This window comes from Narcine bancroftii, chromosome 2 (genome assembly GCF_036971445.1).
Source record: "Narcine bancroftii isolate sNarBan1 chromosome 2, sNarBan1.hap1, whole genome shotgun sequence".
Taxonomy (NCBI): domain Eukaryota; kingdom Metazoa; phylum Chordata; class Chondrichthyes; order Torpediniformes; family Narcinidae; genus Narcine; species Narcine bancroftii.
This window is the reverse complement of record NC_091470.1, coordinates 20,657,309-20,681,575: the sequence shown is the minus strand read 5'-3', so window position 1 is coordinate 20,681,575 and position 24,267 is coordinate 20,657,309. Positions and strand designations below refer to the sequence as shown.

General features: G+C 36.7%; 1 protein-coding gene across 1 annotated transcript in view; it reads left to right on the top strand.

The window, feature by feature from the left end:
- Positions 1-24,267, top strand: part of fam161b (FAM161 centrosomal protein B) — a 57,572-nt gene that overhangs the window by 14,228 nt on the left and 19,077 nt on the right. Inside the window, exons 4-7 of the mRNA XM_069915468.1 lie at positions 9,120-9,250; positions 9,786-10,193; positions 10,993-11,324; positions 12,229-12,356. Of these exons, the coding sequence (XP_069771569.1) occupies positions 9,120-9,250; positions 9,786-10,193; positions 10,993-11,324; positions 12,229-12,356 (999 nt within the window). The remainder of the gene's footprint in view (positions 1-9,119; positions 9,251-9,785; positions 10,194-10,992; positions 11,325-12,228; positions 12,357-24,267) is intronic.

Genomic DNA, 24,267 nt, shown 5'->3' with positions numbered 1-24,267 from the left:
TTTATTCATTTCTATATACCATTGTTGTATTTTCAAATTATCTTCCAATTTCCAGGTTGACATAATACATTTTTTTGCTACGGCTAGGGCTATCTTAACAAATCTTTTTTGTGCATCCTCCAAGTCAATTCCAAATTCTTTATTTTTTATGTTACTTAGGAGAAAGATCTCTGGATTCTTTGGTATATTGTTTTCTGTTATTTTATTTAATATCTGATTGAGATCATCCCAAAATTTTTCTACTCTCTCACATGTCCAGATTGCATGAATTGTTGTTCCCCTTTCTTTTTTACATCGAAAACATCTATCAGATACTGTTGGGTCCCATTTATTTAACTTTTGCGGTGTAATGTATAGTCTGTGTAACCAATTATATTGTATCATACGCAGCCTCGTATTTATTGTATTTCTCATCGTTCCAGAGCATAACTTCTCCCATGTTTCCTTTTTTATCTTTATATTTAAATCTTGTTCCCATTTTTGTTTAGTTTTACCATTTGTTTCCTCATTTTCCTTTTCTTGCAGTTTAATATACATATTTTTTATAAATCTTTTGATTAACATTGTATCTGTAATCACATATTCAAGGTTACTTCCCTCTGGTAAACTCAAGTTGCTTCCTAATTTATCTTTCAAGTAGGATCTCAGTTGGTAATATGCCAGCGCTGTATCTCCCGTTATATTGTACTTATCTCTCATTTGTTCAAAGGATAAGAATCTACTTCCTGAAAAACAATTTTCTATTCTTTTAATCCCTTTTTTTTCCCATTTTCTAAAGGCAAGGTTGTCTATTGTAAAAGGGAGTAGCTTATTTTGCGTCAATATTAGTTTTGGTATTTGGTAATTTATTTTATTTCTTTCTACATGAATCTTCTTCCATATATTGAGGAGATGGTGTAATACTGGAGAAGTTCTATGTTGTACCAATTTTTCGTCCCATTTATATAATATGTGTTCAGGTATCTTTTCCCCTATTTTATCTAATTCTAGTCTCGTCCAGTCTGGTTTTTCCCTTGTTTGATAAAAATCTGATAGGTACCTTAATTGTGCGGCTCTATAATAATTTTTGAAGTTTGGCAGTTGTAAGCCTCCTTGTTTATACCATTCTGTTAATTTGTCTAGTGCTATCCTCGGTTTCCCCCCTCTCCATAAAAATCTCCTTATTATTTTCTTTAACTCTTTGAAGAATTTTTCTGTCAGTTGTATTGGCAATGCCTGAAATAAGTATAGTATCCTTGGAAAAATGTTCATTTTAATACAGTTTATCCTTCCTATCAGTGTTAGTGGTAGCTCTTTCCAATGCTCTAAATCGTCCTGTAATTTTTTCATTAGTGGATTGTAATTGAGTTTATATAATTGGCCTAGATTTTTGTTTATTTGCACACCTAGGTATCTTATTGCCTGCGTTTGCCATCTGAATGGGGATTCCTCCTTAAATTTTGAGAAATCCGCGTTATTCATAGGCATTGCTTCACTTTTATTTACGTTTATCTTGTATCCCGACACTTCTCCATATTCCTTCAATTTCTTATATAGTTCTTTTATTGATAGTTCTGGTTCTGTTAAGTACACTATCACATCATCTGCAAACAGACTGATTTTATATTCCCTGTCTTTTATTTTTATTCCTTTTATATTATTATCTCTTCTTATCGATTCTGCTAGTGGTTCTATAGCTAGCGCAAACAATAATGGTGATAGTGGGCATCCCTGCCGCGTTGACCTGCTTAAGTTAAATTGCTTTGATACATGTCCATTTACTGTCACTTTCGCTAACGGTCCCTTATATAATGCTTTAATCCAATTAATATACTTCTCCGGTAAACTGAATTTTTGCAATACTTTGAACAAGTAATTCCATTCTACTCTGTCGAAGGCCTTCTCTGCGTCTAAAGCAACTGCTACTGCCGGTGCTTTATTTCCTTCTACTGCATGAATTAAGTTAATAAATTTACAAATATTGTCTGTTGTGCGTCTTTTTTTGATAAATCCAGTTTGGTCTAAATTTACCATTTTCGGTACCTGTTCTGCTAATCTGTTCGCTAATAGTTTAGCTATTATCTTATAATCTGTGTTTAGCAGAGATATTGGTCTATATGATGCTGGTGAGATTGGATCTTTCCCTTGTTTTAGTATCACTGTAATTATTGCTGTTTTACATGAATCTGGTAAGTTTTGTGTCTCATCAATCTGGTTGATTACATCCAGGAGGGGCGGTATTATTAGGTCTTTAAATGTTTTGTAGAATTCTATTGGGAGTCCATCCTCTCCTGGTGTCTTATTATTTGGTAAATTTTTTATTATCTCTTGTATTTCTACTGTTCCAAATGGTTCTGTTAATTTATTTTGTTCCTCTATTTGTAGTTTTGGTAGTTCAATTTTAGTCAAAAATTCATCTATTTTCCCTTCTTTCCCTTCGTTTTCGGTTCGGTATAATTGTTCATAGAATTCTCTGAAGTTTTCCTTAATTTCTTTTGGATTATATGTAATTTGTTTGTCTTTTTTCCTTGTTGCCAATACCATTTTCTTAGTTTGCTCTGTCTTAAGCTGCCATGCTAGGATTTTGTGTGTTTTTTCCCCTAGTTCATAATATTTCTGTTTTGTCTTCATTATATTCTTCTCCACCTTATATGTTTGTAATGTTTCATATTTTATTTTTTTATCCGCCAATTCTCTTCTTTTGGTTGTATCTTCCTTTATTGCTAATTTTTTTTCTATGTTTATTATTTCCCTTTCCAACTGCTCTGTTTCCTGATTATAGTCCTTCTTCATCTTGGTTGCATAACTTATTATTTGCCCTCTAATGAATGCTTTCATTGCGTCCCATAGTATAAACTTATCTTCCACTGATTCCGTATTTACTTCAAAGTACATTTTTAATTGTTTTTCAATAAATTCTCTAAAATCCTGTCTTTTAAGTAGCATGGGGTTTAATCTCCATCTATACATTCTTGGAGGGATGTCCTCTAGCTCTATTGCCAATAACAGGGGTGAGTGGTCCGATAATAGTCTAGCTTTATATTCCGTTTTCCTAACTCTCCCTTGAATGTGGGCTGATAACAGGAATAGGTCTATCCTTGAGTATGTTTTATGTCTAGTCGAGTAGTATGAGTATTCCTTTTCTTTTGGGTTTTGTTTCCTCCATATGTCCACAAGTTTCATTTCTTGCATTGATTTAATTATAAATTTGGTTACTTTGTTCTTCCTGTTAATTTTTTTCCCCGTTTTATCCATATTTGGATCCAAATTCAGATTGAAATCCCCTCCTATTAGTATGTTCCCTTGCGTATTAGCTACCTTCAAAAAGATATCTTGCATAAACTTTTGATCTTCTTCGTTAGGTGAATATATATTAAGTAGATTCCAAAGCTCTGAATATATCTGACATTTTATCATAACATATCTCCCTGCTGGATCTATTATTTCCTCTTCTATTTTAAATGGCACATTTTTGCTAATTAATATAGCCACTCCTCTTGCTTTTGAATTATACGATGCTGCTGTTACATGTCCTACCCAATCTCTCTTTAATTTCTTGTGCTCCAATTCAGTTAAGTGTGTTTCTTGGACAAATGCTATATCTATTTTTTCCTTTTTCAGTAAATTTAGTAGTTTCTTCCTTTTAATTTGGTTATGTATTCCATTAATATTTAGAGTCATATAGTTCAGCGTAGCCATTTTATATTTTGTTTATCTTCTCTTTCCGTTTTTCCATCATTACCTTTCCTCCTTTTCCATTTCTGTTTTCTTATTTTCAACTCTTTACCAGACAACATTCCTACAACATCCAACATTTTCCTTATTCTCCTATTTCTATCTTCTTTATCCCCAATCTCCCCTTCCCCTCCTGAGTTGCCCTTTATCCCTTGTCGGACAACCACATCTCCCCTCTCCATTTGGATTTGCGAATCCACTCGCAAGCGTCAACTGATTTTGCAGTGACCGCTCTTTTCCCCCACCCAGCCCCCCCCAGAAAAGATTTCGCTTTTTATATGTCACAAAGGTCACTCTTTTAGTTCGCTCCTTATTCTCTCTATTCCATTACCTTCCCTTCTTAATTCTTGTCTATACTCTCTATGTTTTCCTCTAATTACAGATACTTTCACATATGCCCATTGTCTCTATTCACTCTTATACCTCTTTACCCGCATACATATCAATCGTGGTCATTTTTACCCTCCTTACCCGTCTTCATCCCTCAGTCTATTTTTGTCTTTACCCACATACATATCAATCGTGATAATTTTTGCTCTCATTACCCGTCTTCATCCCTCAGTCTATTTTTGTAATTGTTCTGCAAATTTTCGTGCTTCTTCTGGATCCGAGAATAGTCTGTTTTGTTGTCCTGGAATAAATATTTTCAATACCGCAGGATGCTTCAGTGTAAATTTATATCCTTTCTTCCATAAAATCGCTTTTGCTGCATTGAACTCTTTTCTCTTCTTTAGGAGTTCAAAGCTTATATCTGGATAAATGAAGATTTTTTGCCCTTTATACTCCAGTGGTTTGTTGCCCTCTCTTACTTTTTCCATTGTCTTCTCCAGAACCTTTTCTCTTGTAGTATATCTTAGGAATTTTACTACAATAGATCTTGGTTTTTGTTGTGGTTGTGGTTTAGGGGCCAATGCTCTATGTGCCCTTTCTATTTCCATTTCTTTTTTTTTTTTTTTTTTTTAAATTTTTTTATTTTTCACACCATAAATCACATTAGCCATGATATACACTATTTCTTTTCACACATATACAGTGACTTTTTCTCCCCCCCCCCCTTTCCTCCCAAACCACCCCCCCACCCCCCCCTCTCATCCATTTTAGGTATACAATCTAGGTTGCATTAAGCCAGTCAGACAATGTTGTCATTCAACCAAATTACACCAGAAATTCTACTGAGTCCATTCTTTTCTTTCCTTCTCCTTCCATCAACTTAGGTAATGTTTGTCCCCGGTAGGTTTTTGCTATTGTATTTAATGTAAGGCTCCTATACTTGTTCGAATATTTCAATGTTATTTCTTAACCAATATGTTATTTTTTCTAATGGAATACATTTATTCATTTAAATTTGGTAGTTTCTTCCTTTTAATTTGGTTATGTATTCCATTAATATTTAAAGACATATAGTTCAGCGTAGCCCTTTTATATTTTGTTTATCTTCTCTTTCCGTTTTTCCATCATTACCTTTCCTCCTTTTCCATTTCTGTTTTCTTATTTTCAACTCTTTATAAGACAACATTCCTACAACATCTAACATTTTCCTTATTCTCCTATTTCTATCTTATTTATCCCCAATCTCCCCTTCACCTCCTGAGTTGTCCTTTATCCCTTGTCGGACAACCACATCTCCCCTCTCCATTTGGATTTGCGAATCCACTCGCAAGCGTCAACTGATTTTGCAGTGACCGCTATTTCCCCCCACCCCGCCTCCCCCAGAAAAGATTTCACTTTTCATATGTCACAAAGGTCCCTCTTTTAATTCCCTCCTTATTCTCTCTATTCCATTACCTTCCCTTATTAATTCTTGTCTATACTATCCATATTTTCCTCTAAGTACAGATACATTCATGTATGCTCATTGTCTCTATTCACTCTTATACCTCTTTACCTGCATACATATCAATCGTGATCATTTTTACTCTCATTACCCGTCTTCATCCCTCAGTCTATTTTTGTCTTTACCCACATACATATCAGTCGTGATCATTTTAACTCTCATTGCCCGTCTTCCTCCCTCAGTCTATTTTTGTAATTGTTCTGCAAATTTTCGTGCTTCTTCTGGATCCGCGAATAGTCTGTTTTGTTGTCCTGGAATAAATATTTTCAATACCGCTGGATGCTTTAGTATAAATTTATACCCTTTCTTCCATAAAATCGCCTTTGCTGTATTGAACTCTTTTCTCTTCTTTAGGAGTTCAAAACTTATATCTGGATAAATGAAGATTTTTTGCCCTTTATACTCCAGTGGTTTGTTGCCCTCTCTTACTTTTTCCATTGTCTTCTCCAGAACCTTTTCTCTTGTAGTATATCTTAGGAATTTTACTACAATAGATCTTGGTTTTTGTTGTGGTTGTGGTTTAGGGGCCAATGCTCTATGTGCCCTTTCTATTTCCATTTCTTGCTGTAGTTCTGGACATCCTAGGGCCTTAGGGATCCATTCTTTTATAAACTCCCTCATATTCTTGCCTTCTACATCTTCCTTAAGGCCCACTATCTTTATGTTATTTCTTCTGTTATAATTTTCCATTATATCTATTTTTTGGGCTAGTAATTCTTGTGTCTCTTTAGTTTTTTTATTAGATTCCTCCAATTTCTTTTTTAAGTCTTTTACCTCCATTTCTGCTGCTACTGCCCGCTCTTCCATCTTGTCCATTTTCTTTCCCATTTCTGTTAAGGTCATATCCATTTTATTTATTTTATTTTCTGTGTTGTTTATTCTTCTTCTTAAATCATTGAATTCCTGTGTTTGCCATTCTTTAAATGACTCCATGTATCCTCTAACAAGAGCAAGTACCTCCTTTACCTTGCCTTTCTTTTCTTCTTCTATTTCCCTGTATTCTTCCTCTTCCTCTTCCTCTAGGTTGACCATCTGTTGTTCCTTTGCTGCCCTTTCCTCCTCTTCTTTCTTGTTTCCATTGTCTTCTGTGGTCTCTTCTTGCTGCAGGTGTTCTGCAGCTGTCGTTGCCGGCTGTGGAGATCGACTCCCCAGCTGGTCCCCCCTCCCGTCGGTGTGTTTTTTTTCATGCGCATCCGCGCATGCGCGACTCCTCGCGCATGCGCGGTTGCGCACTTTTACTCGGCTCTGTGAGCCATTGTTGTAGTTCTCTTTCTACCGACCTGAGGTAGTGGGGTCTTCTCTCCACAGCGGGCCTCTTCGGACAGGTAAGGCCTTCACCTTTTTCCTCCGTTGTCTTCTCTTCCTCTCTTCTTTCCGTTGATTTTGATTTTTCTCCTTTTGTCTCCATCTTCTTTCCACCTTTATACTCACTTTTCTTTAACTTGTATTTCTGTGCCTTTGTATTTTCTCTTGTTTTTCCCGACTTTTCTGGAGAGGGCTGGAGTTCACCGTCCGGCCACTACTCCATCACGTGACTCCCCTCGATAACTTGAATTTTGACACCATCTTTTAACATATCAAAATAGTCCAAGGTATCTATTGCAAATTATTTCAGATTCTGTTAAATTTCCAAATTGGATTATAGTATAATCATTATACGAAACGTGTATCATGTCTGCATGAGCAATAGAAGCCATACTGGATCAAAACCTTGCCTTGTGAAGCTCTTTGGATAATTTGTCTGCAATAGCTACCCACCTTAAAAACCTAGGCAACTTTCATTCCACAATATAAAGTTAAAATCTGAAATGTCAGAGATCTTATGGACAGCTCAACAATGGCAATCTCGAATGCCATTCTATTTAAAGCTGTGAATTCAGATAGTTTTACATAAATATAACCGTGCAAGAGAGAAGTGACCAGTTTGAAAAACAAAGTGGTGAGAAGACCTTCTTCTGGAGAGGAAAACTGGAAGAAGTGTGTCATCTTCATGGAGTGAGCCTCTCCATTAAGAATAACCTGTCTCACCAACTCCCTCGAGAATGAGCAGGTGCCTTATGATTTTTCAGTTCACTCTGGGGTTATCATAGCATATGCCCAACCCTGGAAGCTTTAGATGAGACCAAGGGAGACTTCTACTCTGATCTTAAACTCTTAAGATGGTGCCTAATAGACAACCTGTGAATTACCACCCAATGGGATCAGAAAAGTGGCCATGATTTATGCACTGCCTTTATGTCTGCCACATTTGGTGTCTGTGGTGTGACTACTGGCATCTCTACCAAGAAGAAGCAGGACTAGTTTGATGAGATCTGCCACAGAAAGAGAACAGACTTTTAACTTATTTACTACAGTGCAGGAGGCCATTTAGTCCATGCTGACTCCCAGCAGGGAAAACCCAGTCCCCTTCTTTGTAAGACCACAACCTTTTCCCTTGTGCATGCCCATCAACTCTCCTTTGATAATTTACCTGGCGCATTTACATTAACCATTTAACTTGCCAGTGCAGTGAAATCCATTAAACTATCACTCAAGGCAATGGTGGTGCCAAACCAGCAGATTTTCTGGACTCTTAGCTGTTATTCTTATGAATGCTCTAGCACTTGGTGAGCTTTAGAAATGGAACCAGATGAGTTTCAAGAGAGTATGGGAACTGGAGCCCCAATGAGTTTAAAGGGAACCCAGTACCAAGTCTGAGTGAGGTTGAAAGGAGCATGGGAATTGGGTTCCCAGTGTGTCAGAAGGAATGTGGGTACCAGGATCGCAATGTGTCAAAGAGACCACAGGAAACAGCACACAGTGAGCTAGATGCTGAGCCAATGGGATTTCCAAGTCACCAGGGAGAGGATTATCAGAGCTTTTCTATCTATCCTTTAGATGCAGGAAGAAACTGGAGCACTTGGGGGAAACTCGTATAGTTTCAGGAAGAATATTCAATCTTTCCAAAAAACTGCATCAGAGGTGAGGATCAGATCTGGAGTAAACAGGAAAGTCTGCAGGGTTTCATTATAGATTGTTTGAGGTTGAAGTGAAACACACAAAATTGCTGGAGAAATTAGAGGGTCATGCAGTATCTATAGGAGGATCAAATCTGGCTTGATGGAGTTGTAAGGAAGAGTTTGAATGGATGTGCTCAAAGCTTCATTGGGGAATGTATCATCCTAACAAAGGATGACGTATTGCCACTCAAAGTGAAGTAGCTGATATTGAGAACTTTGAGTCAGTGCACTGGGAGTTCAGAGAATTCGTTCATAATTGGAAGGACCATCCATCTCATCAGGCACCTTCTGCCCTGCCTGTGGAAGACTTTGCAGTTCCCATGTTAGCCTCCAGTTACCTTAGCCTACGAAACCAAAGCGGAAGCAATTTATCCTCTATTCTGGCAGGTTGCCAAAGAAGATTGGATTTTTCAGTTCACTCTGGGGTTATCATAGCATATGCCCAACCCTGGAAGCTTTAGATGAGACCAAGGGAGAGTTCTACTCTGATTGTGTTTGGATCATATCACTGACAAATAGGCCTTGCTATTCGTTCTTTATCTTACTGTCAGTTATTTTTATTTCTTTATCAGAACTGTAATGAAGAGAAATGCCTATTCTGGTTCAACAGATTCAGAAGGGAGTATTAAAAAGGATCATTTGCAGCCGAAGAAGCCCAGCGGAACACATAGTGCTATAGCAGCTTGGACCTCACAAATCACAGGTGAAATGTCACAAGTTGATTTGCCAGCCAATGCAAAGATTTTCAAATGGGGAAAATAAAAGTAGAGATGTCTCAATAGATTTACCCCCCCCCCCCAACCAAGCGCAAATGTTTCGAAGACTTTATGGGAAAAAAAATACTTATTTCATAATTATGTCTTAATCTCATTTATTATTTTAATAAGTTCTCCAATACTTCTCATTCAATTTACACATGGGAGATGGGAATTGCTTCAAACTGCAAAGTTTATAGAAAAAGACTTCTGGGCCCAGTTTTTCCTTTGCAGTATCCCATGCTCCCTTTCCTTCCCTGCTTCCATTGGAAGCATTTGCACCCTAGTCATTCATAGCCTGTTGATTACAAATCCCAGTAGGCAGTCAGACCCAATGAACCTATGCTAAGTGCCAAAATCTCGGCTTGTCTTGCATGTCAATGTTTCAGGTCAGAACCTTCATCAAAAAGAATTTTCATGGTGTCTTGTATAGTACCTTTTGTTGTTGATTGCACTTCCCTAATGAATTTTTTTTTTTGGCAGTCCCTCAGCCTTTCAACATGACCATGCGGGAAAATCGAAGGAAAACAGTTCTCCGATCCAGACTGACTAAAGGATTGGAAATGCATCTGATAGATAAACAGCAGAGGGAGGAGGCAGAATGCCAGAAGAAATTCCGAGCCCTTCCTGTACCCGGTCATGTTTATCTACAACTTTATGATGAAATTAATGAACGGAATGAAAAAAAGAGGCAGAAGGAAATAGAGAAACGGCAAGAGTATCTGTTGTTCACACAGAAACCATTCAGCTTCACAAAAAAGGAAGAAAGGAGGAAAGACCAGTTGAAAGAACAGCTGCATTCCATGGTTCCAGAACCGGAGAAGACAGCTAAACCAATAAAGAAAATTCCACCTTCTGTCAAAGATCCATCAGTGAGTGAGAAACTCAAAGGTAAACCAAACTAGTTACAATATGTATTTACAATGAGTTCCTATATTTTAGGATTTGAAAATAGAATTGCATATGGCATAGACTTTCTCCAGATGGTAAAGTAACATGATCTCTGGCATGTGTCTATTCAGCTTCTGACTATTACCTCTAATAGGAGCTGGCTGGAGCTCTGAGGACAAGAAATTGTATTTTTTTTTCCTGGCCCTTGTTTTGTCAGTGTATGCATCAGTGTACAATGCAATTAAACTTGGTGACTTGCTAATGTGAGAAATCTCAAATAACAAACCAATACTCAAGTTGCGTGTATTTCAGAAAGCAAAAATCAACGTACCTAACAACACATTAAATAATTCCGTTTTGTAGTTCTCTGCCAAACATGTGTAATAGCACTTTGGTATGTTCTTATGAAGCTTAAAATAGATTGTGATAAAAGTCAGACAACTGTTTCTGACAAGATGTTGTAGAATTCTGCTGAGCAAGTCGTACAACAGCTGACATTTAAAAGATAGTGCTGGACCTGAACTATTGCTTGCTCTTTGCAGGTGCTGTGGTATAACATATCAATATTACTAGTTTATTGAACTAAGAAATAGAAGCAGGAGTGGGTCATCCAGCCCATTGAGCCTGCTCCGCCATTCAATGAGATCATGACTGATCTGATAGGCTCAATTCCACCTACCTGTCTTTTCCCCATATCCCTTAATTCCCCCACTATGTAAAAGTCTATCCAACCTTGTCTAAAATATATTTACTGATATTGGCAAGTATTTTTCTGGTTTTTTTTCCCCTTCACTTTAAGAAGACGAATTCTACAGAAAAATCCGGAGACAGATTAGAGCTGAGGACATGCTCAAAAAAGCTGCTGCACCTGTAGAGTATAGACCAAACAAAAAGTTGGTCACTACGAGCTCTATGAGAACAAGACAGGAGAAGCTAGGCTTCCTGGAAGAAAAGCCAAAGTTCAAGCCAAGGATAAACCCAGGAATCCCTGACTTTACAAAACTGTACAATGCATTTCAAAGGAAAGCAAGAAGAGAGACAAAAGAGACCACAAAATGCGTGCCCTTTGAACTACAAACTTCAAAGTTGCCATCACATCAAAATAGAGCCAAATGTAAAGTGGTATCAAAGGTACATTTTTCAAAGCATTTTCTTTGTAGTGTTTCTGTTTGGAAGATGTATATTTATGTGTCATATTTTGAAAATTCCAGCAATTCTACACATGCTAGGAACAAATACACAATCTGCTGGAGAAACTCAGCAGGTCAAACAACATCAGTGGGAGAAAAAGAATGGACATTTCGAGCTGAGAACTTGAAATGACGACCATTCCTTTTCTCCTTCTGATGCTGCTTGACCCTTTGAGTTCCTTTTAGTATCAGATTCCAACAACTGTTTAGAGCCTCAAATTTGAAGCCATGCAGTATATTTCTTAATTTATTGGCTCTAATCTGACAACAGATTGTTGACCTTTTTAATAGAACTTTCCTCGATTGTAAGGCTCTGATTGTGCCTCCAGGATTTCATCCATCTTCTGCCAAAGTAGTGTCAGGAGAGGGAAGAATCCTTGTGGACATTATTCTACTGTTTGTTCAAACTCTGATCACTAAAATCATTTCAATTTTTCATGAAACTATTCATGATGTGCTATGTACATCACTTAATTCAAATGAGCGATGATTCATCAAATATTTGTCCAAAACGGACTGAATTAGCAAGATTAAATCGGACCATCACTTATTGGGAATCAGTGACTTAAGTTGAAGTTTTGACTCAAATTCTCTCTCTCTCTCTCTCGTGTATACGGCATTCTCTTAACCATGGAGACACAGTCGGCAGTTTCTTTTCTCCCAATGATGCTGCTGGACCTGCAGAGGTTCTTCTGGCAATGTGTTTTCTGCTTCACTTATAACTATCCCGCCTTTTTTTAAAAAACTTCCTAATATATTTTAGTGAATAATCAGTCTTTTCTGTCTCGTGAGACTGACAGTTTATGTGAACCAAGATTCTAACTTTTTTATTTGCACATTTATAGGATTCTCATAAAAAGGCAAAGACTCACTTGATAAAAAGTAATTCGTTCAGTGATATTCGTTCACTATCTTCTCATACACTTCCCATCTCTACAACAAATGCTGCAAGAAAAAGGCAGACAGCTGTCAGGTAAAAATAAATTGGAAGTTGAGCATAAATAATCATGGTCAATGCACTTGATGTTTCTTTTCAGTTAATTGAAAATAAATGACCACACAATGTATAATTGAGTCTGTTTCTGATCTTATCTGATGTCACCTGTAGTTCAGTAATTAAGTTCATAATATTTTTGCTTGTGCTAAGTATGGGTTGAAGGACCAGCATCTCATTGGACTTCAGTGGTTTACTTCTCATTGGGTTGCCCTACTGAATCTGTAGAATGATACAGCAAGCATTCTGCCTCATAAAAGTTTTCCACAAAATTGATAGTTATTCCTGCTCCCCTGTTCTTTCCCAATATATAAAGAAAAGTGACTCTGCCAGAGCTGCTGTTCTTTCTTTGGCTTGGCTTCGCGGATGAAGATGAATGGAGGGGTAATGTAATGGCAGTGCTACTGCAGGTGTGGACTTTGCCTTAAGGCAGAAGACAATTTTGTGTCATATTACATGTTCTATACTATCACATGACAAAAAAAATCTCAAATTAGCCCTGCCTGAAAATGACCACCTTTGTCTAAATCCCTTCAGAAAGTTCTTGCTTCCTGTTCTATCTTAATTACAGACTGAGGAACTGGGTGTACAAATGGCTTTTTCTTATTACTTCTGAATATTTTTTTGCCGATTAATGAGCCTGTTTGTTGCCCTTGCTATCTTGGCAAACAGATTTTTTTTTTCTTATTTATCACTCAAAGGCCTGTAAGTTCAGCACCTCCAAAAAACTTTAATTTCTATTCTAACCCAGGACAACTTGATTATTTTAGATTTTCATGTCATGTGTTTTTCAAGTAAATCTTTCCTGCACTCTCTATAGGCTTTGACATCCATGGTCCCCAGAAACTATCCACGGTTATCCAAATGAAGTCTCGCAGATTCAGATAAATTCTTCTCTTGATAATAAGGAACCCAGATTCTTTTGATAACCTCTGCCTAGTTCCTTCAAAGACTTGTTTACATACAAATCCAGTTCAATATTTATCACTCATTTCAGTAGGGTGATCAGTCTGAAGCAGTTGAAGGATGGAAAAGGAAATGGGAGTTCTTGTAGAATTGTGCATCAACAGTATAAATGCGAGATGTTCCTTGAGAAACTGTGCAAAACCGATGTAAGAATCAAACATGGAAAACAGCATAGGTTTAGGAAAATTAGCCTTTTATGACTGGGTAGGTAGGAATAGAACCAAGCCAGATGAATTCTAACAGCAACCAATCAAGGAAAGATGATTGTCTGACCACGTTGACAAGTCTTTATCATGCATGCAGTTACAGGTATAATTTATGTTGTTGATCAGGGGATTTAACTGGTCTGATAGGAAGGGGAACAAATGAAGAAACTGAATAGGAGAAACTGGCTCATCAAGGAGATTGGAAAAAGGAAGCAAGATCAAAGACGAGTATAATATGCTGGTGTGTTCTTCACATTCTGCTTCTGTTAAAGATTTCCATGATCTATTGCAATTAGGATTTGTATTAGAGGAGAGCAGGTAGTAATTTGAAACAACAGAAGATTAATTATCAGGTTTTTTTTAAAGAAGGTGATGATGGCAGATTTCTCAGGAGAGCAAGCAGTTCTATGGAGAGGCAAAATTACATGGGAGGCAGAAAGGAAAGGTGGAAGGTCTGCATGGTAGAAAGGGGTGACGGGAGCAGGGTCTGGCCTATGACCAAGATAGCAATAAACACCAATAGTCTGGCATTTGATATTATTGTAGAAGCAGATAATAATCTATACTTTTAAGTTGCAAAATACAATACTTGTAGGTAACAGGTTCAATACCAATGAACTTGCAGGGCATCCAACATCTGGATATCGAGCACAACTTGTAGCATTCAGTAGTAACAATGCAATAATGGCTAACAACAATTTGTGGTCAGCTATAATATCTACAAACAAATTGGTTTTGTAGCAGCCAAATACAATTAACACTCAGGAAATATTCAAGAGCTTAGACTGGCGAGTGAGCCATCAACAGCTTACAATTGCGTACATTGGCTGGTCAAAATTTACACTTGGAACAGCCAACATACACTTGGATTAAAAACCTACAACTCTGCACTGGCATCGTAGGCAACTTAAATTAGCACCATTCGTCAGAGCGATTAACCATGAAAAATAAAGGCACAGGAGCCATTTGGCTGACATTATATCCATGCCAGCCAAAATCAAAGATGTTTGTGTAACTTTCACGGCCAAACTGTCAGTCTTGTGCATAATGTATGATCAGTACTTGAATTAGAATCGTTTTTAAACATGGTAAAGGATTCCTGCTCCTCTCACAGGGTTTCATATCTCTTTACTCTTTGTGTGGGTGGGGGAAAAAAATGTTCTCAACTCCCATTTAATCCTTTGAGTCATGAACAAAACATGTTCCCAATGATTAACAAAGTGGAGTTATTTTTTTAAATAGTGAGCGATGAAAAATATTCAGACAAACTTGTGTCATTCTTATTAATTGCAGTGACGTGTTTATGTAGGCACAGCAATAAGTTTGGAAGCAAACAGTTTGTAAGCATTTAGTGAAAAATGATTTTGAATCAAGAATAAAGATACCGCTTGGGGAGTCACGTGATGGAGTAGTGGCCGGTCAGGGAATTCCAGCCCTTTCCGGAAAAGTTGAAAAAAAACGCACAAAACACAAAGGTACAAGAATAAAAATTAAAACAAAGTAAAAGTAAAGGTGAGAAGAAAATGGCAGCAAAGAGAGAAAAGTCGAAAGCAACGAGAAGAAGAGAAGATGAAAGAACGTCGGAAGAAGAAGGTGAAGGCCTTACCTGTCCGAGGAGGCCCGCCGCGGAGAGAGAAGCCCGCTCCCTAAGGTCGGTGGAAGTCCCGAGCTCGGGACTACAAAAATGGCTCGCGGAGCCAAGTAAAAGTGCGCGATGCGCATGAAAAGAAACATACTGATGGGAGGGGGGAGCAGCTGCAGAGTCGATCTCCACAACTGAGAGTGACAGCTGCAACACAGCAACAGGAAGAGAACATAGAAAATAACGAGAACAAGAAAGAAGAGAGCAAAAAGAAAACAAGGAAACAACAGATGGCCAACCCAGAGGAAGAAGAAGAACATAGAGAAATGTAAGAAGAAGGGAAAGGCAGGACAATGGCATAGAGAAATGGAAGAAGAAGGGAAAGGCAGGACAATGGATATATTTTTTTTTTAAAGAATATATGGAATCAGTGAAAGAATGGCAATTACAAGAATTTAATGAGATAAAAAGAAGAATAAAGAGTGCAGAAGAAAAAATGAATAAAATAGAAATGGCCATGTCAGAGATAGGAAAAAGAGTGGAAAATATGGAAGAACGAGAAACAATTGTAGAAATGGAAGTAGAGGACTTAAAAGAGAAATTAGAAGAATGTAATAAAAAAGTTAAAGAGGCACATGAGCTGTTAGCTCAGAAGATAGATATAATAGAAAACTATAATAGAAGAAATAATATAAAGATAGTGGGCCTTAAGGAAGATGAAGAAGGCAAGAATATGAGAGAATTTATAAAATATTGGATCCCCAGGGTCCTAGGAAGACCAGAATTACAGGAAGAAATGGAAATAGAGAGGGCACATAGAACACTAGCCCCGAAACCACAACCGCAGCAAAAACCAAGATCTATTTTAGTAAAATTCTTAAGATATACAACAAGAGAAAATATATTGGAGAAAGCAATGAAGAAAGTAAGAGAAGACAAAAAGCCACTGGAATACAAAGGTCAAAAAATTTACTTCTATCCAGACATAAGTTTTGAACTCCTGAAGAAGAGGAAGGAGTTCAATACAGCAAAAACGATCCTATGGAAAAAAGAATATAAATTTATGTTAAAGTACCCAGCGGTACTTAAAATAGTTATTCCAGGGTAACAAAACAGACTATTCTCGGATCCAGAGGAAGCACGAAAATTTGCAGAGCAACTACAAAACAAGCAGAGAGATGAAGACATGTAATGAGAGTAAAAATGACCACGAACTATATGTATGTGTGTATATGGGTATATATAGATGTGTATGTATATATGTGTGTACATGAGTGTATCCGTATTTAGAGGAAAATATATAGAGTATAGATAAGAATTAATAAGGGAATGAAAGGGAATAGAGGAAATAAGGAGGGAATTAAAAGAGTGACCTTTGTTATATATGAAAATTGAAATCTTTTCCGGGGGGGCTGGGTGGGGAGGAGTTACAGTCACTGCAAAATCAGTTGACGTTTGCGAGTGAATTCGCAAATCCAAATGGAGAGGGGAGATGTGGTTGCCCGACAAGGGATAAAGGGCAACTCAGGAGGGGGAGGGGAGAATGGGGTTAAAGAAGTTTTAAATAGGAGAATAAGGAAAATGTTTGATGTTTTAGAAATGTTGTCTTATAAAGTGTTCAAAACAAGAAAGCAGAAATGGATAAGAAGGAAAGGTGATGATGAGGAAACGGAATGGGAAGATAAACAAAGTATGAAATGGCTACGTTGAACTATATGACGTTAAATATTAACGGAATACATAACCAAATCAAAAGGAAGAAACTGCTAAATTTACTGAAAAAAGAAAAAATTGATATAGCATTCGTGCAAGAAACACATTTAACTGAAATGGAACATAAAAAATTAAAGAGAGATTGGGTAGGACATGTAACAGCAGCGTCATATAATTCAAAAGCAAGAGGAGTAGCTATATTAATCAGAAAAAATGTACCAATTAAAATAGAAGAGGAAATAATAGATCCAGCAGGGAGATATGTAATGATAAAATGTCAGATATATTCGGAGTTTTGGAATTTACTCAATGTATATTCACCTAACGAAGAAGATCAAAAATTTATGCAAGATATTTTTTTGAAGATAGCAGACACGCAAGGGAACATATTAATAGGAGGGGATTTCAACCTTAATCTGGATTCAAATATGGATAAAACTGGGAAAAAAATTAACAGAAAGAACAAAGTAACCAAATTTATAATTAAATCGATGGAAGAAATGCAACTTTTGGATATATGGAGGAAACAACACCCAAAGGAAAAGGAATATTCATATTATTCGGGTAGACATAGAATAGACCTATTACTGTTATCAGCTCGTATGCAAGATAGAGTAAGAAAAACAGAATATAAAGCTAGAATATTATTGGACCATTCATCCTTGATATTGACAATAGAGTTAGAGGACATCCCTCCAAGAATGTATAGATGGAGATTAAACTCCATGCTACTTAAAAGGCAGGATTTTAGGGAATTAATTGAAAGACAAATTAAAATGTATTTTGAAATTAATACAGAATCAGTGAAAGATAAGTTTATACTATGGCACGCAATGAAAGCGTTCATCAGAGGGCAAATAATAAGTTATGTAACCAAGATGAAGATGGACTACAATCAGGAAACAGAGCAGTTGGAAAGGGAAATAGTAAATATAGAAAAAGAATTAGCAATGAAGGAAGACACAACTAAAAGAAGAGAATTTGCAGATAAAAAAATATGAAACACTACAAACATATAAGGTGGAGAAGAACATAATGAAGACAAAACAGAAATATTATGAACTAGGGGAAAAAACGCACAAAATTCTATCATGGCAGTTTAAGACAGAACAAGCTAAAAAAATGGTATTGGCATCAAGGAAAAAAGACAAACAAATCACATATAATCCAACGGAGATTAATGAAAACTTTAGAGAATTCTATGAACAATTATACCAAACTGAAAACGAAGGGAAAGAAGGCAAAATAGATGAATTTTTAACTAAAATTGAACTACCAAAATTACAAGTAGAGGAACAAAATAAATTAACAACCATTTGAAATAGTAGAAATAGAAGAGATAATAAAAAAACTACCTAATAATAAAACACCAGGAGAGGATGGATTCCCAATAGAATTCTATAAAACATTTAAAGATTTATTAATTCCTCCCCTCCTGGAAGTAATCAACCAGATTGACAAAACACAAAGCTTACCAGATTCATGTAAAACAGCAATAATTACAGTAATACCAAAGCAAGGGAAAGATCCACTCGCACCAGCGTCATATAGACCAATATCATTACTTAACACAGATTATAAGATAATAGCTAAACTATTAGCAAACAGATTAGCAGATTATGTACCTAAAATGGTAAATCTAGACCAAACTGGATTTATTAAAAAAAGACGCACAACAGACAATATTTGTAAATTTATTAACTTAATTCATGCAGTAGAAGGGAGTAAAGAGCCAACAGTAGCAGTTGCTTTAGACGCAGAGAAGGCCTTTGACAGAGTAGAATGGAATTATTTATTCAAAGTATTGCAAAAATTCAGTTTACCAGAGAAGTATATTAATTGGATTAAAGCATTATATAAGGGGACATTAGCGAAAGTGACAGTAAATGGACATGTATCAAAGCAATTTAACTTAAGCAGGTCAACACAGCAGGGATGCCCACTATCACCTTTATTGTTCGCGTTAGCTATAGAACCACTAGCAGAATTGATAAGAACAGAAAATAAAATAAAAGGGATAAAAATAAAAGACAAGGAATATAAAATCAGTTTATTTGCAGATGATGTTATAGTATACTTAACAGAACCAGAATTATCAATAAAAGAATTATATAAGAAATTGAAGGAATATGGAGAAGTGTCGGGTTATAAGATTAACGCAAATAAAAGTGAAGCAATGCCAATGAATAATGCGGTTTTCTCAAAATTTAAGAAGGAATCACCATTCAGATGGCAAATGCAAGCAATAAGATACCTAGGTATACAAATAAATAAAAACCTCGGCCATCTGTATAAACTCAATTATTATCCACTAATGAAAAAATTACAGGATGATTTAGAGCATTGGAAAGATTTACCACTAACACTAATAGGAAGGATAAACTGTATTAAAATGAACATTTTCCCAAGGATACAATACCTATTTCAGGCATTGCCAATACACTTGACAGAGAAATTTTTCAAGGAGTTAAAGAAAATAATAAGGAAATTTTTATGGAAAGGGGGGAAACCGCGGATAGCACTAGATAAATTAACAGAATGGTATAAACAAGGAGGCTTACAACTGCCAAACTCTAAAAATTATTATAGAGCCGCACAATTAAGATACCTATCAGATTTTTATCAAACAAGGGAAAAGCCAGATTGGACTAGATTAGAACTAGATAAAATAGGGGAGAAGATACCTGAATATATATTATATAAATGGGATGAAAAATTGGTACAACGTAGGAGTTCTCCAGTATTACATCATCTGCTCAATATTTGGAAGAAGATTCATGTAGAAAGGAATAAAACAAATTACCAATTACCAAAACTAATACTGACGCAAAATCAGTTAATCCCTTTTACAATAGATAACCTTTCCTTTAGAGAATGGGAGAAAAAAGGGATCAAAAGAATAGAAAATTGTTTTTCAGGAAATAGATTATTATCCTTTGAATAAATGAAGGATAAATATAATATAACTCAAGATACAGTGTTGGCATATTACCAACTGAGATCCTACTTGAAGGACAAATTATGAAGCAGTCTGAGGTTACCAGAGGGAAGTAATTTTGAATATGTGATTACAGATACAATGATAATCAAAAAATTTATAACAAATATGTATATTAAACTGCAAGAAAAGGAGAATGAGGAAACAAATGGTAAAACTAAACAAAAATGGGAACAAGATTTAAATATAAAGATAAAGAAGGAAACATGGGAGAAGTTATGCTCTGGAACTATGAGAAATACAATAAACACGAGGTTACGTATGATACAATATAACTGGATACACAGGCTATACATTACACCTCAAAAGTTAAATAAATGGGACCCAACAGTATCTGACAGATGTTTTCGTTGTAAAAAAGAAATGGGAACAACAATTCATGCAATCTGGACGTGAGAAAGTAGAAAAATTTTGGGAAGATCTAAACCAGATATTAAATAAAATTACAGAAAACAATATACCAAAAAACCCAGAGATCTTCCTCCTAAGTAACATAAAAAACAAAGAATTTGGACTTGATTTGGATGGTGCACAAAAAAGATTTGTTAAGATAGCTCTAGCCGTAGCAAAAAAATGTATTATGTCAACCTGGAAATTAGAAGATAATTTGAGAATACTACAATGGTATATAGAAATGAATAAATGTATTCCATTAGAAAAAATAACATATAATTTAAGAAATAATATTACAATATTTGAACAAATATGGGAGCCATACATGAAACACAATAGAGAAAACCTACCCGGGACATCTACCACCTAAAATAACGAAAGGAGAAGGAAATGAAAAGAATTGACTCAGTGGAATTTCTTGTTTATTTTTATTGAATGACAACATTGTTTAATGTATCTTAGATTTTGTACTTTAAATGAATGGGGGGAAGGTAGGGAGGGTGGGATGGGAGGAGGGAGGGGGGAAGAAAATGACACTGTATATATTTGAAAAGGAAAATGTATGTATCTTGGTCAATGTGGTTTATGGTGTAAAAAATAAAAAATTAAAAAAAAAGAATAAAGATACCTTGCTGCAATTGTACACCTCCCTGTTGAGAACATATTTGAAAATATTTTGCACTTGTACTATCTCCTGGTGTAAGGATATACTTGGGATAAAAGAGGCGCAATCAAGATTAACCGGATTAATTAATAGCATTCGTGGTTTTTTTTTCCGTAAATGGAGATTGAGCAAACTTGGCCTTGATTCTGTAGCGTTTCAAATAGAAAAAAATTGTTCTTTCTGAATTTTTGGTTTCATTCTTCTAAATCTCTACTTGTTTGACATTCCTGCAATCAGTTGGTGAATTGCACTCTCCTTTTTTTTAATTTTTTTAAATTTTTTATTTTTCACACCATAAATCACATTAGCCATGATATACACTTTTTCTTTTTCACACATATACAGTGACTTTTTCTCCCCCCCCCCCCCTCCCAAGCCACCCCCCCCCACCCCCCCCTCATCCATTTTAGGTAGAATTGCACTCTCCTAATGTTAATTATATCCTTTCTTAGTTAAGGGATCAAAACTGAATACACTGTTCTTGGCACAGTCTCATTTAAAGCTCTGCGGCGGCAGACCTTTGAGGGGTTCTGCAACTAAAAAGCACGGAGGCGGTAGACTGTTGGTGACTTGAGGCAAGGAACCCATGTAGACTGTGGGTGACTCAGTCAAAGGGCTCATACCAGGCTGCAGGCCACTGGAGACTGGCTTGAAATTGAAGTTTAATCGGGTATTGGAACCAAGCTGCGAGAGGGTGCCTAGGGCGTTAAAGGCTTCATAATTGTGTTAGAAGTTCAGATCTAGAGCTCAGGTTGCCGTTGGTTAGAATTGGAGTCTGTGGCTCTAGGAGCACTGGAAGTAAATCTACAGACATGGTGACCCTGGGAGGACTCCCTTTTGCCTCTCTTTCTGACTGTAAGGTGCCTGATCATTTCTGCTGATGGTGACTCTTTGCCTTTCAGCAGAATAAAGAAATTTTGTGTAATATTACACTTGTTTTATTACATGACAATAAAGGAATCTTGATTTGTAACAAGACCTCTTGGCTCCTGCACTCAAAACATTTTAGAATGAAAGCCAGCTTGCTATCTTAACAGATTTTTCCACCTCAATGTTTTCTTTAAGTAATTGATGTACAAGGACACCCAGTTCTAGTCAACATTTTCCATCAATCATAGAAGTTTCCCCTTCTAGTGTATAATTTTCCATTTATCTTCATTGTATTGCATCACCTTATCTAAACTTGCCTTGAAGCTGCTTTGCCTTCTCTTCACATCTTGATCCATCAAGTTTTGTGACATCAGAAAATGTGCATTTGGCTCCTTCATCCAATGATTCCTGAATCATGGGATCTCTTCTGGGGAAGGTATGACCTATACAAAAGGACAGGTTGCACCTGAATGGGATAGGGACTAATATCTTGGTGGACAGGTTTGCTAGAGCTGTTCGGGAGGTTTTAAACTAGTTTGTCAGGGGGATGATGGGAATGCATAGGGCAGAATATGCACAAGTAGATACACTGGGAAGCAAGATTGTGAAGAAAGGATAGGCAGTAAAGAGGGCAAAATTGCAAGTGTAAGATCAAGGATTTAACGGTGTACGGTGGAAACAAAATTGAAACGGGTGATGAAAACAGCACTGATGGACTTGTATTTAAATGCCCGCAGTATAACAAATAAGGTCGATCATCTACTCGAGCAGCGGGATGGCAGGTATGATGCTGTGGCCATCACTGAGTCGTGGCTGAAAGAAGACCGCAGCTGGAAACTAACTATCTGTGGATACACAATGTATCGTAAGGGCAGGAAAGTAGGCAGCGGGGGTGGGGTGGTTCTGCTGGTTAACAATTAAATTAAATCTTTGGAGAGAGAAGACATTGGATCAGAAGACATAGAATCTCTGTAGATAGAATTATGAAGCTGAAAAGGTGAAAAGACCATAATGAGAGTTATATACAGGCCTCTTAACAGGAGCCAGGATGTGGTGTGCAAACTACTGTGGGAGATCAAGATGTGCAAAAAGGCAATACTACAATAGACATGGGGTATTTTTAACATGCAGGTTGATTGGGAAATCAGGTTGGTACTGGATTCCAAGAGAAGGAATTTATCGGATGACTTCTTAGAACAGCTTGTGGCTGAGCCAACCAGGGCAATGGCATTTCTGGATTGGGTATTGTGTAATGAATCAGAATTGATGAGGGAGCTGAAGGTAAGGGAACCCTTAAAAGGCAGTGATTATAATGTGATAGAATTTTCATTGCAGTTTGAGAGGAAGAAAATAAAATCCAAGGTGTTAGTATATCAATGAAATACAGAGGTATAAGCGAGGAACTGGACAAAGTTGATTGGAAAGGCACACGAGCAGGGAGGACACCAGAAATAAGGAAGGTGCAGGGCAGGAATATTCCAAAAAATAAGAAATATTTGAATGACTGAAAATAGAAATCAAAGCCAAAGTAAAACCAAAAGAAAGGGCATTCAAGGAAGCAAAAATTAGTGGGAAGAGGCAGGACTGGGAAGCTTTTAAAAGCATACAGAAGGCAACTAAGGAGGTCATTTGGAAGGAAAATATTAACTTGAAAGGACGAACCCCCATAAAATGTTACGAGTGCAAAGGACACCAAAACCCAGCAGCCATAGATATTCACCACGACAAGTAGTTACTTAAACAAAAGTTGCTTTTAATTATCTTTAAACATGAAAACAGAATCACACTTTAACTTATCATTATTGGCTTAACTAACCTAACTTAACCCCCTTCTAATCTAAGTGCACGTGTATGTAATGTGTGTTTAAATTTAAGAAAAGTTCTTTGGTTCACAGTTCAATCTCACTTCTCATTCTTCAAAGTTCTCTGGTTGCAGGCAATTCTCACACTGTGCACAGAATTTAACATGTATAAAATTCACCAGCCTTTAGTGCTCAAAAGGTAATTGGTTACTGCTCAGGAAGATTCTTATAGGTTTGCAGAGAGATATGTATTATTCCAGGATTTCCACAACTGCGACACCTCAATTAGTCACCTCAATGTCTTGCTGATGAAACTTGCCCCATCAGGGATCTCCAGATGATAAACTCTTTCTTTCAGGCTAGCACAGAGTTCCTTTCTGTTCCCCTTATTCCAAGAGAAACATCAGACAGATAGCACTTCCAGCCATCCGCCAATCTGGCATGTTACAGCTTTCTGTCACACACAGTCAAATACTCCCTTCTGTCTCTCTATCTGAGATTCAAACTGCCCGCCACATGTCCTTCTCTCTCTCACTTACAACCCCCGACCTTCTCCAGCAAACAATAGGAGTTAGTCTTCTGCTCCATCTGTTGTTTTAGGTAAACAAACCTCTCAATGACCTCTGAGTGAGGTCATTGGACTGACAATTAATCCAGATAAAGAAACAATTGATATTTTGGGGGTATAGAATTACT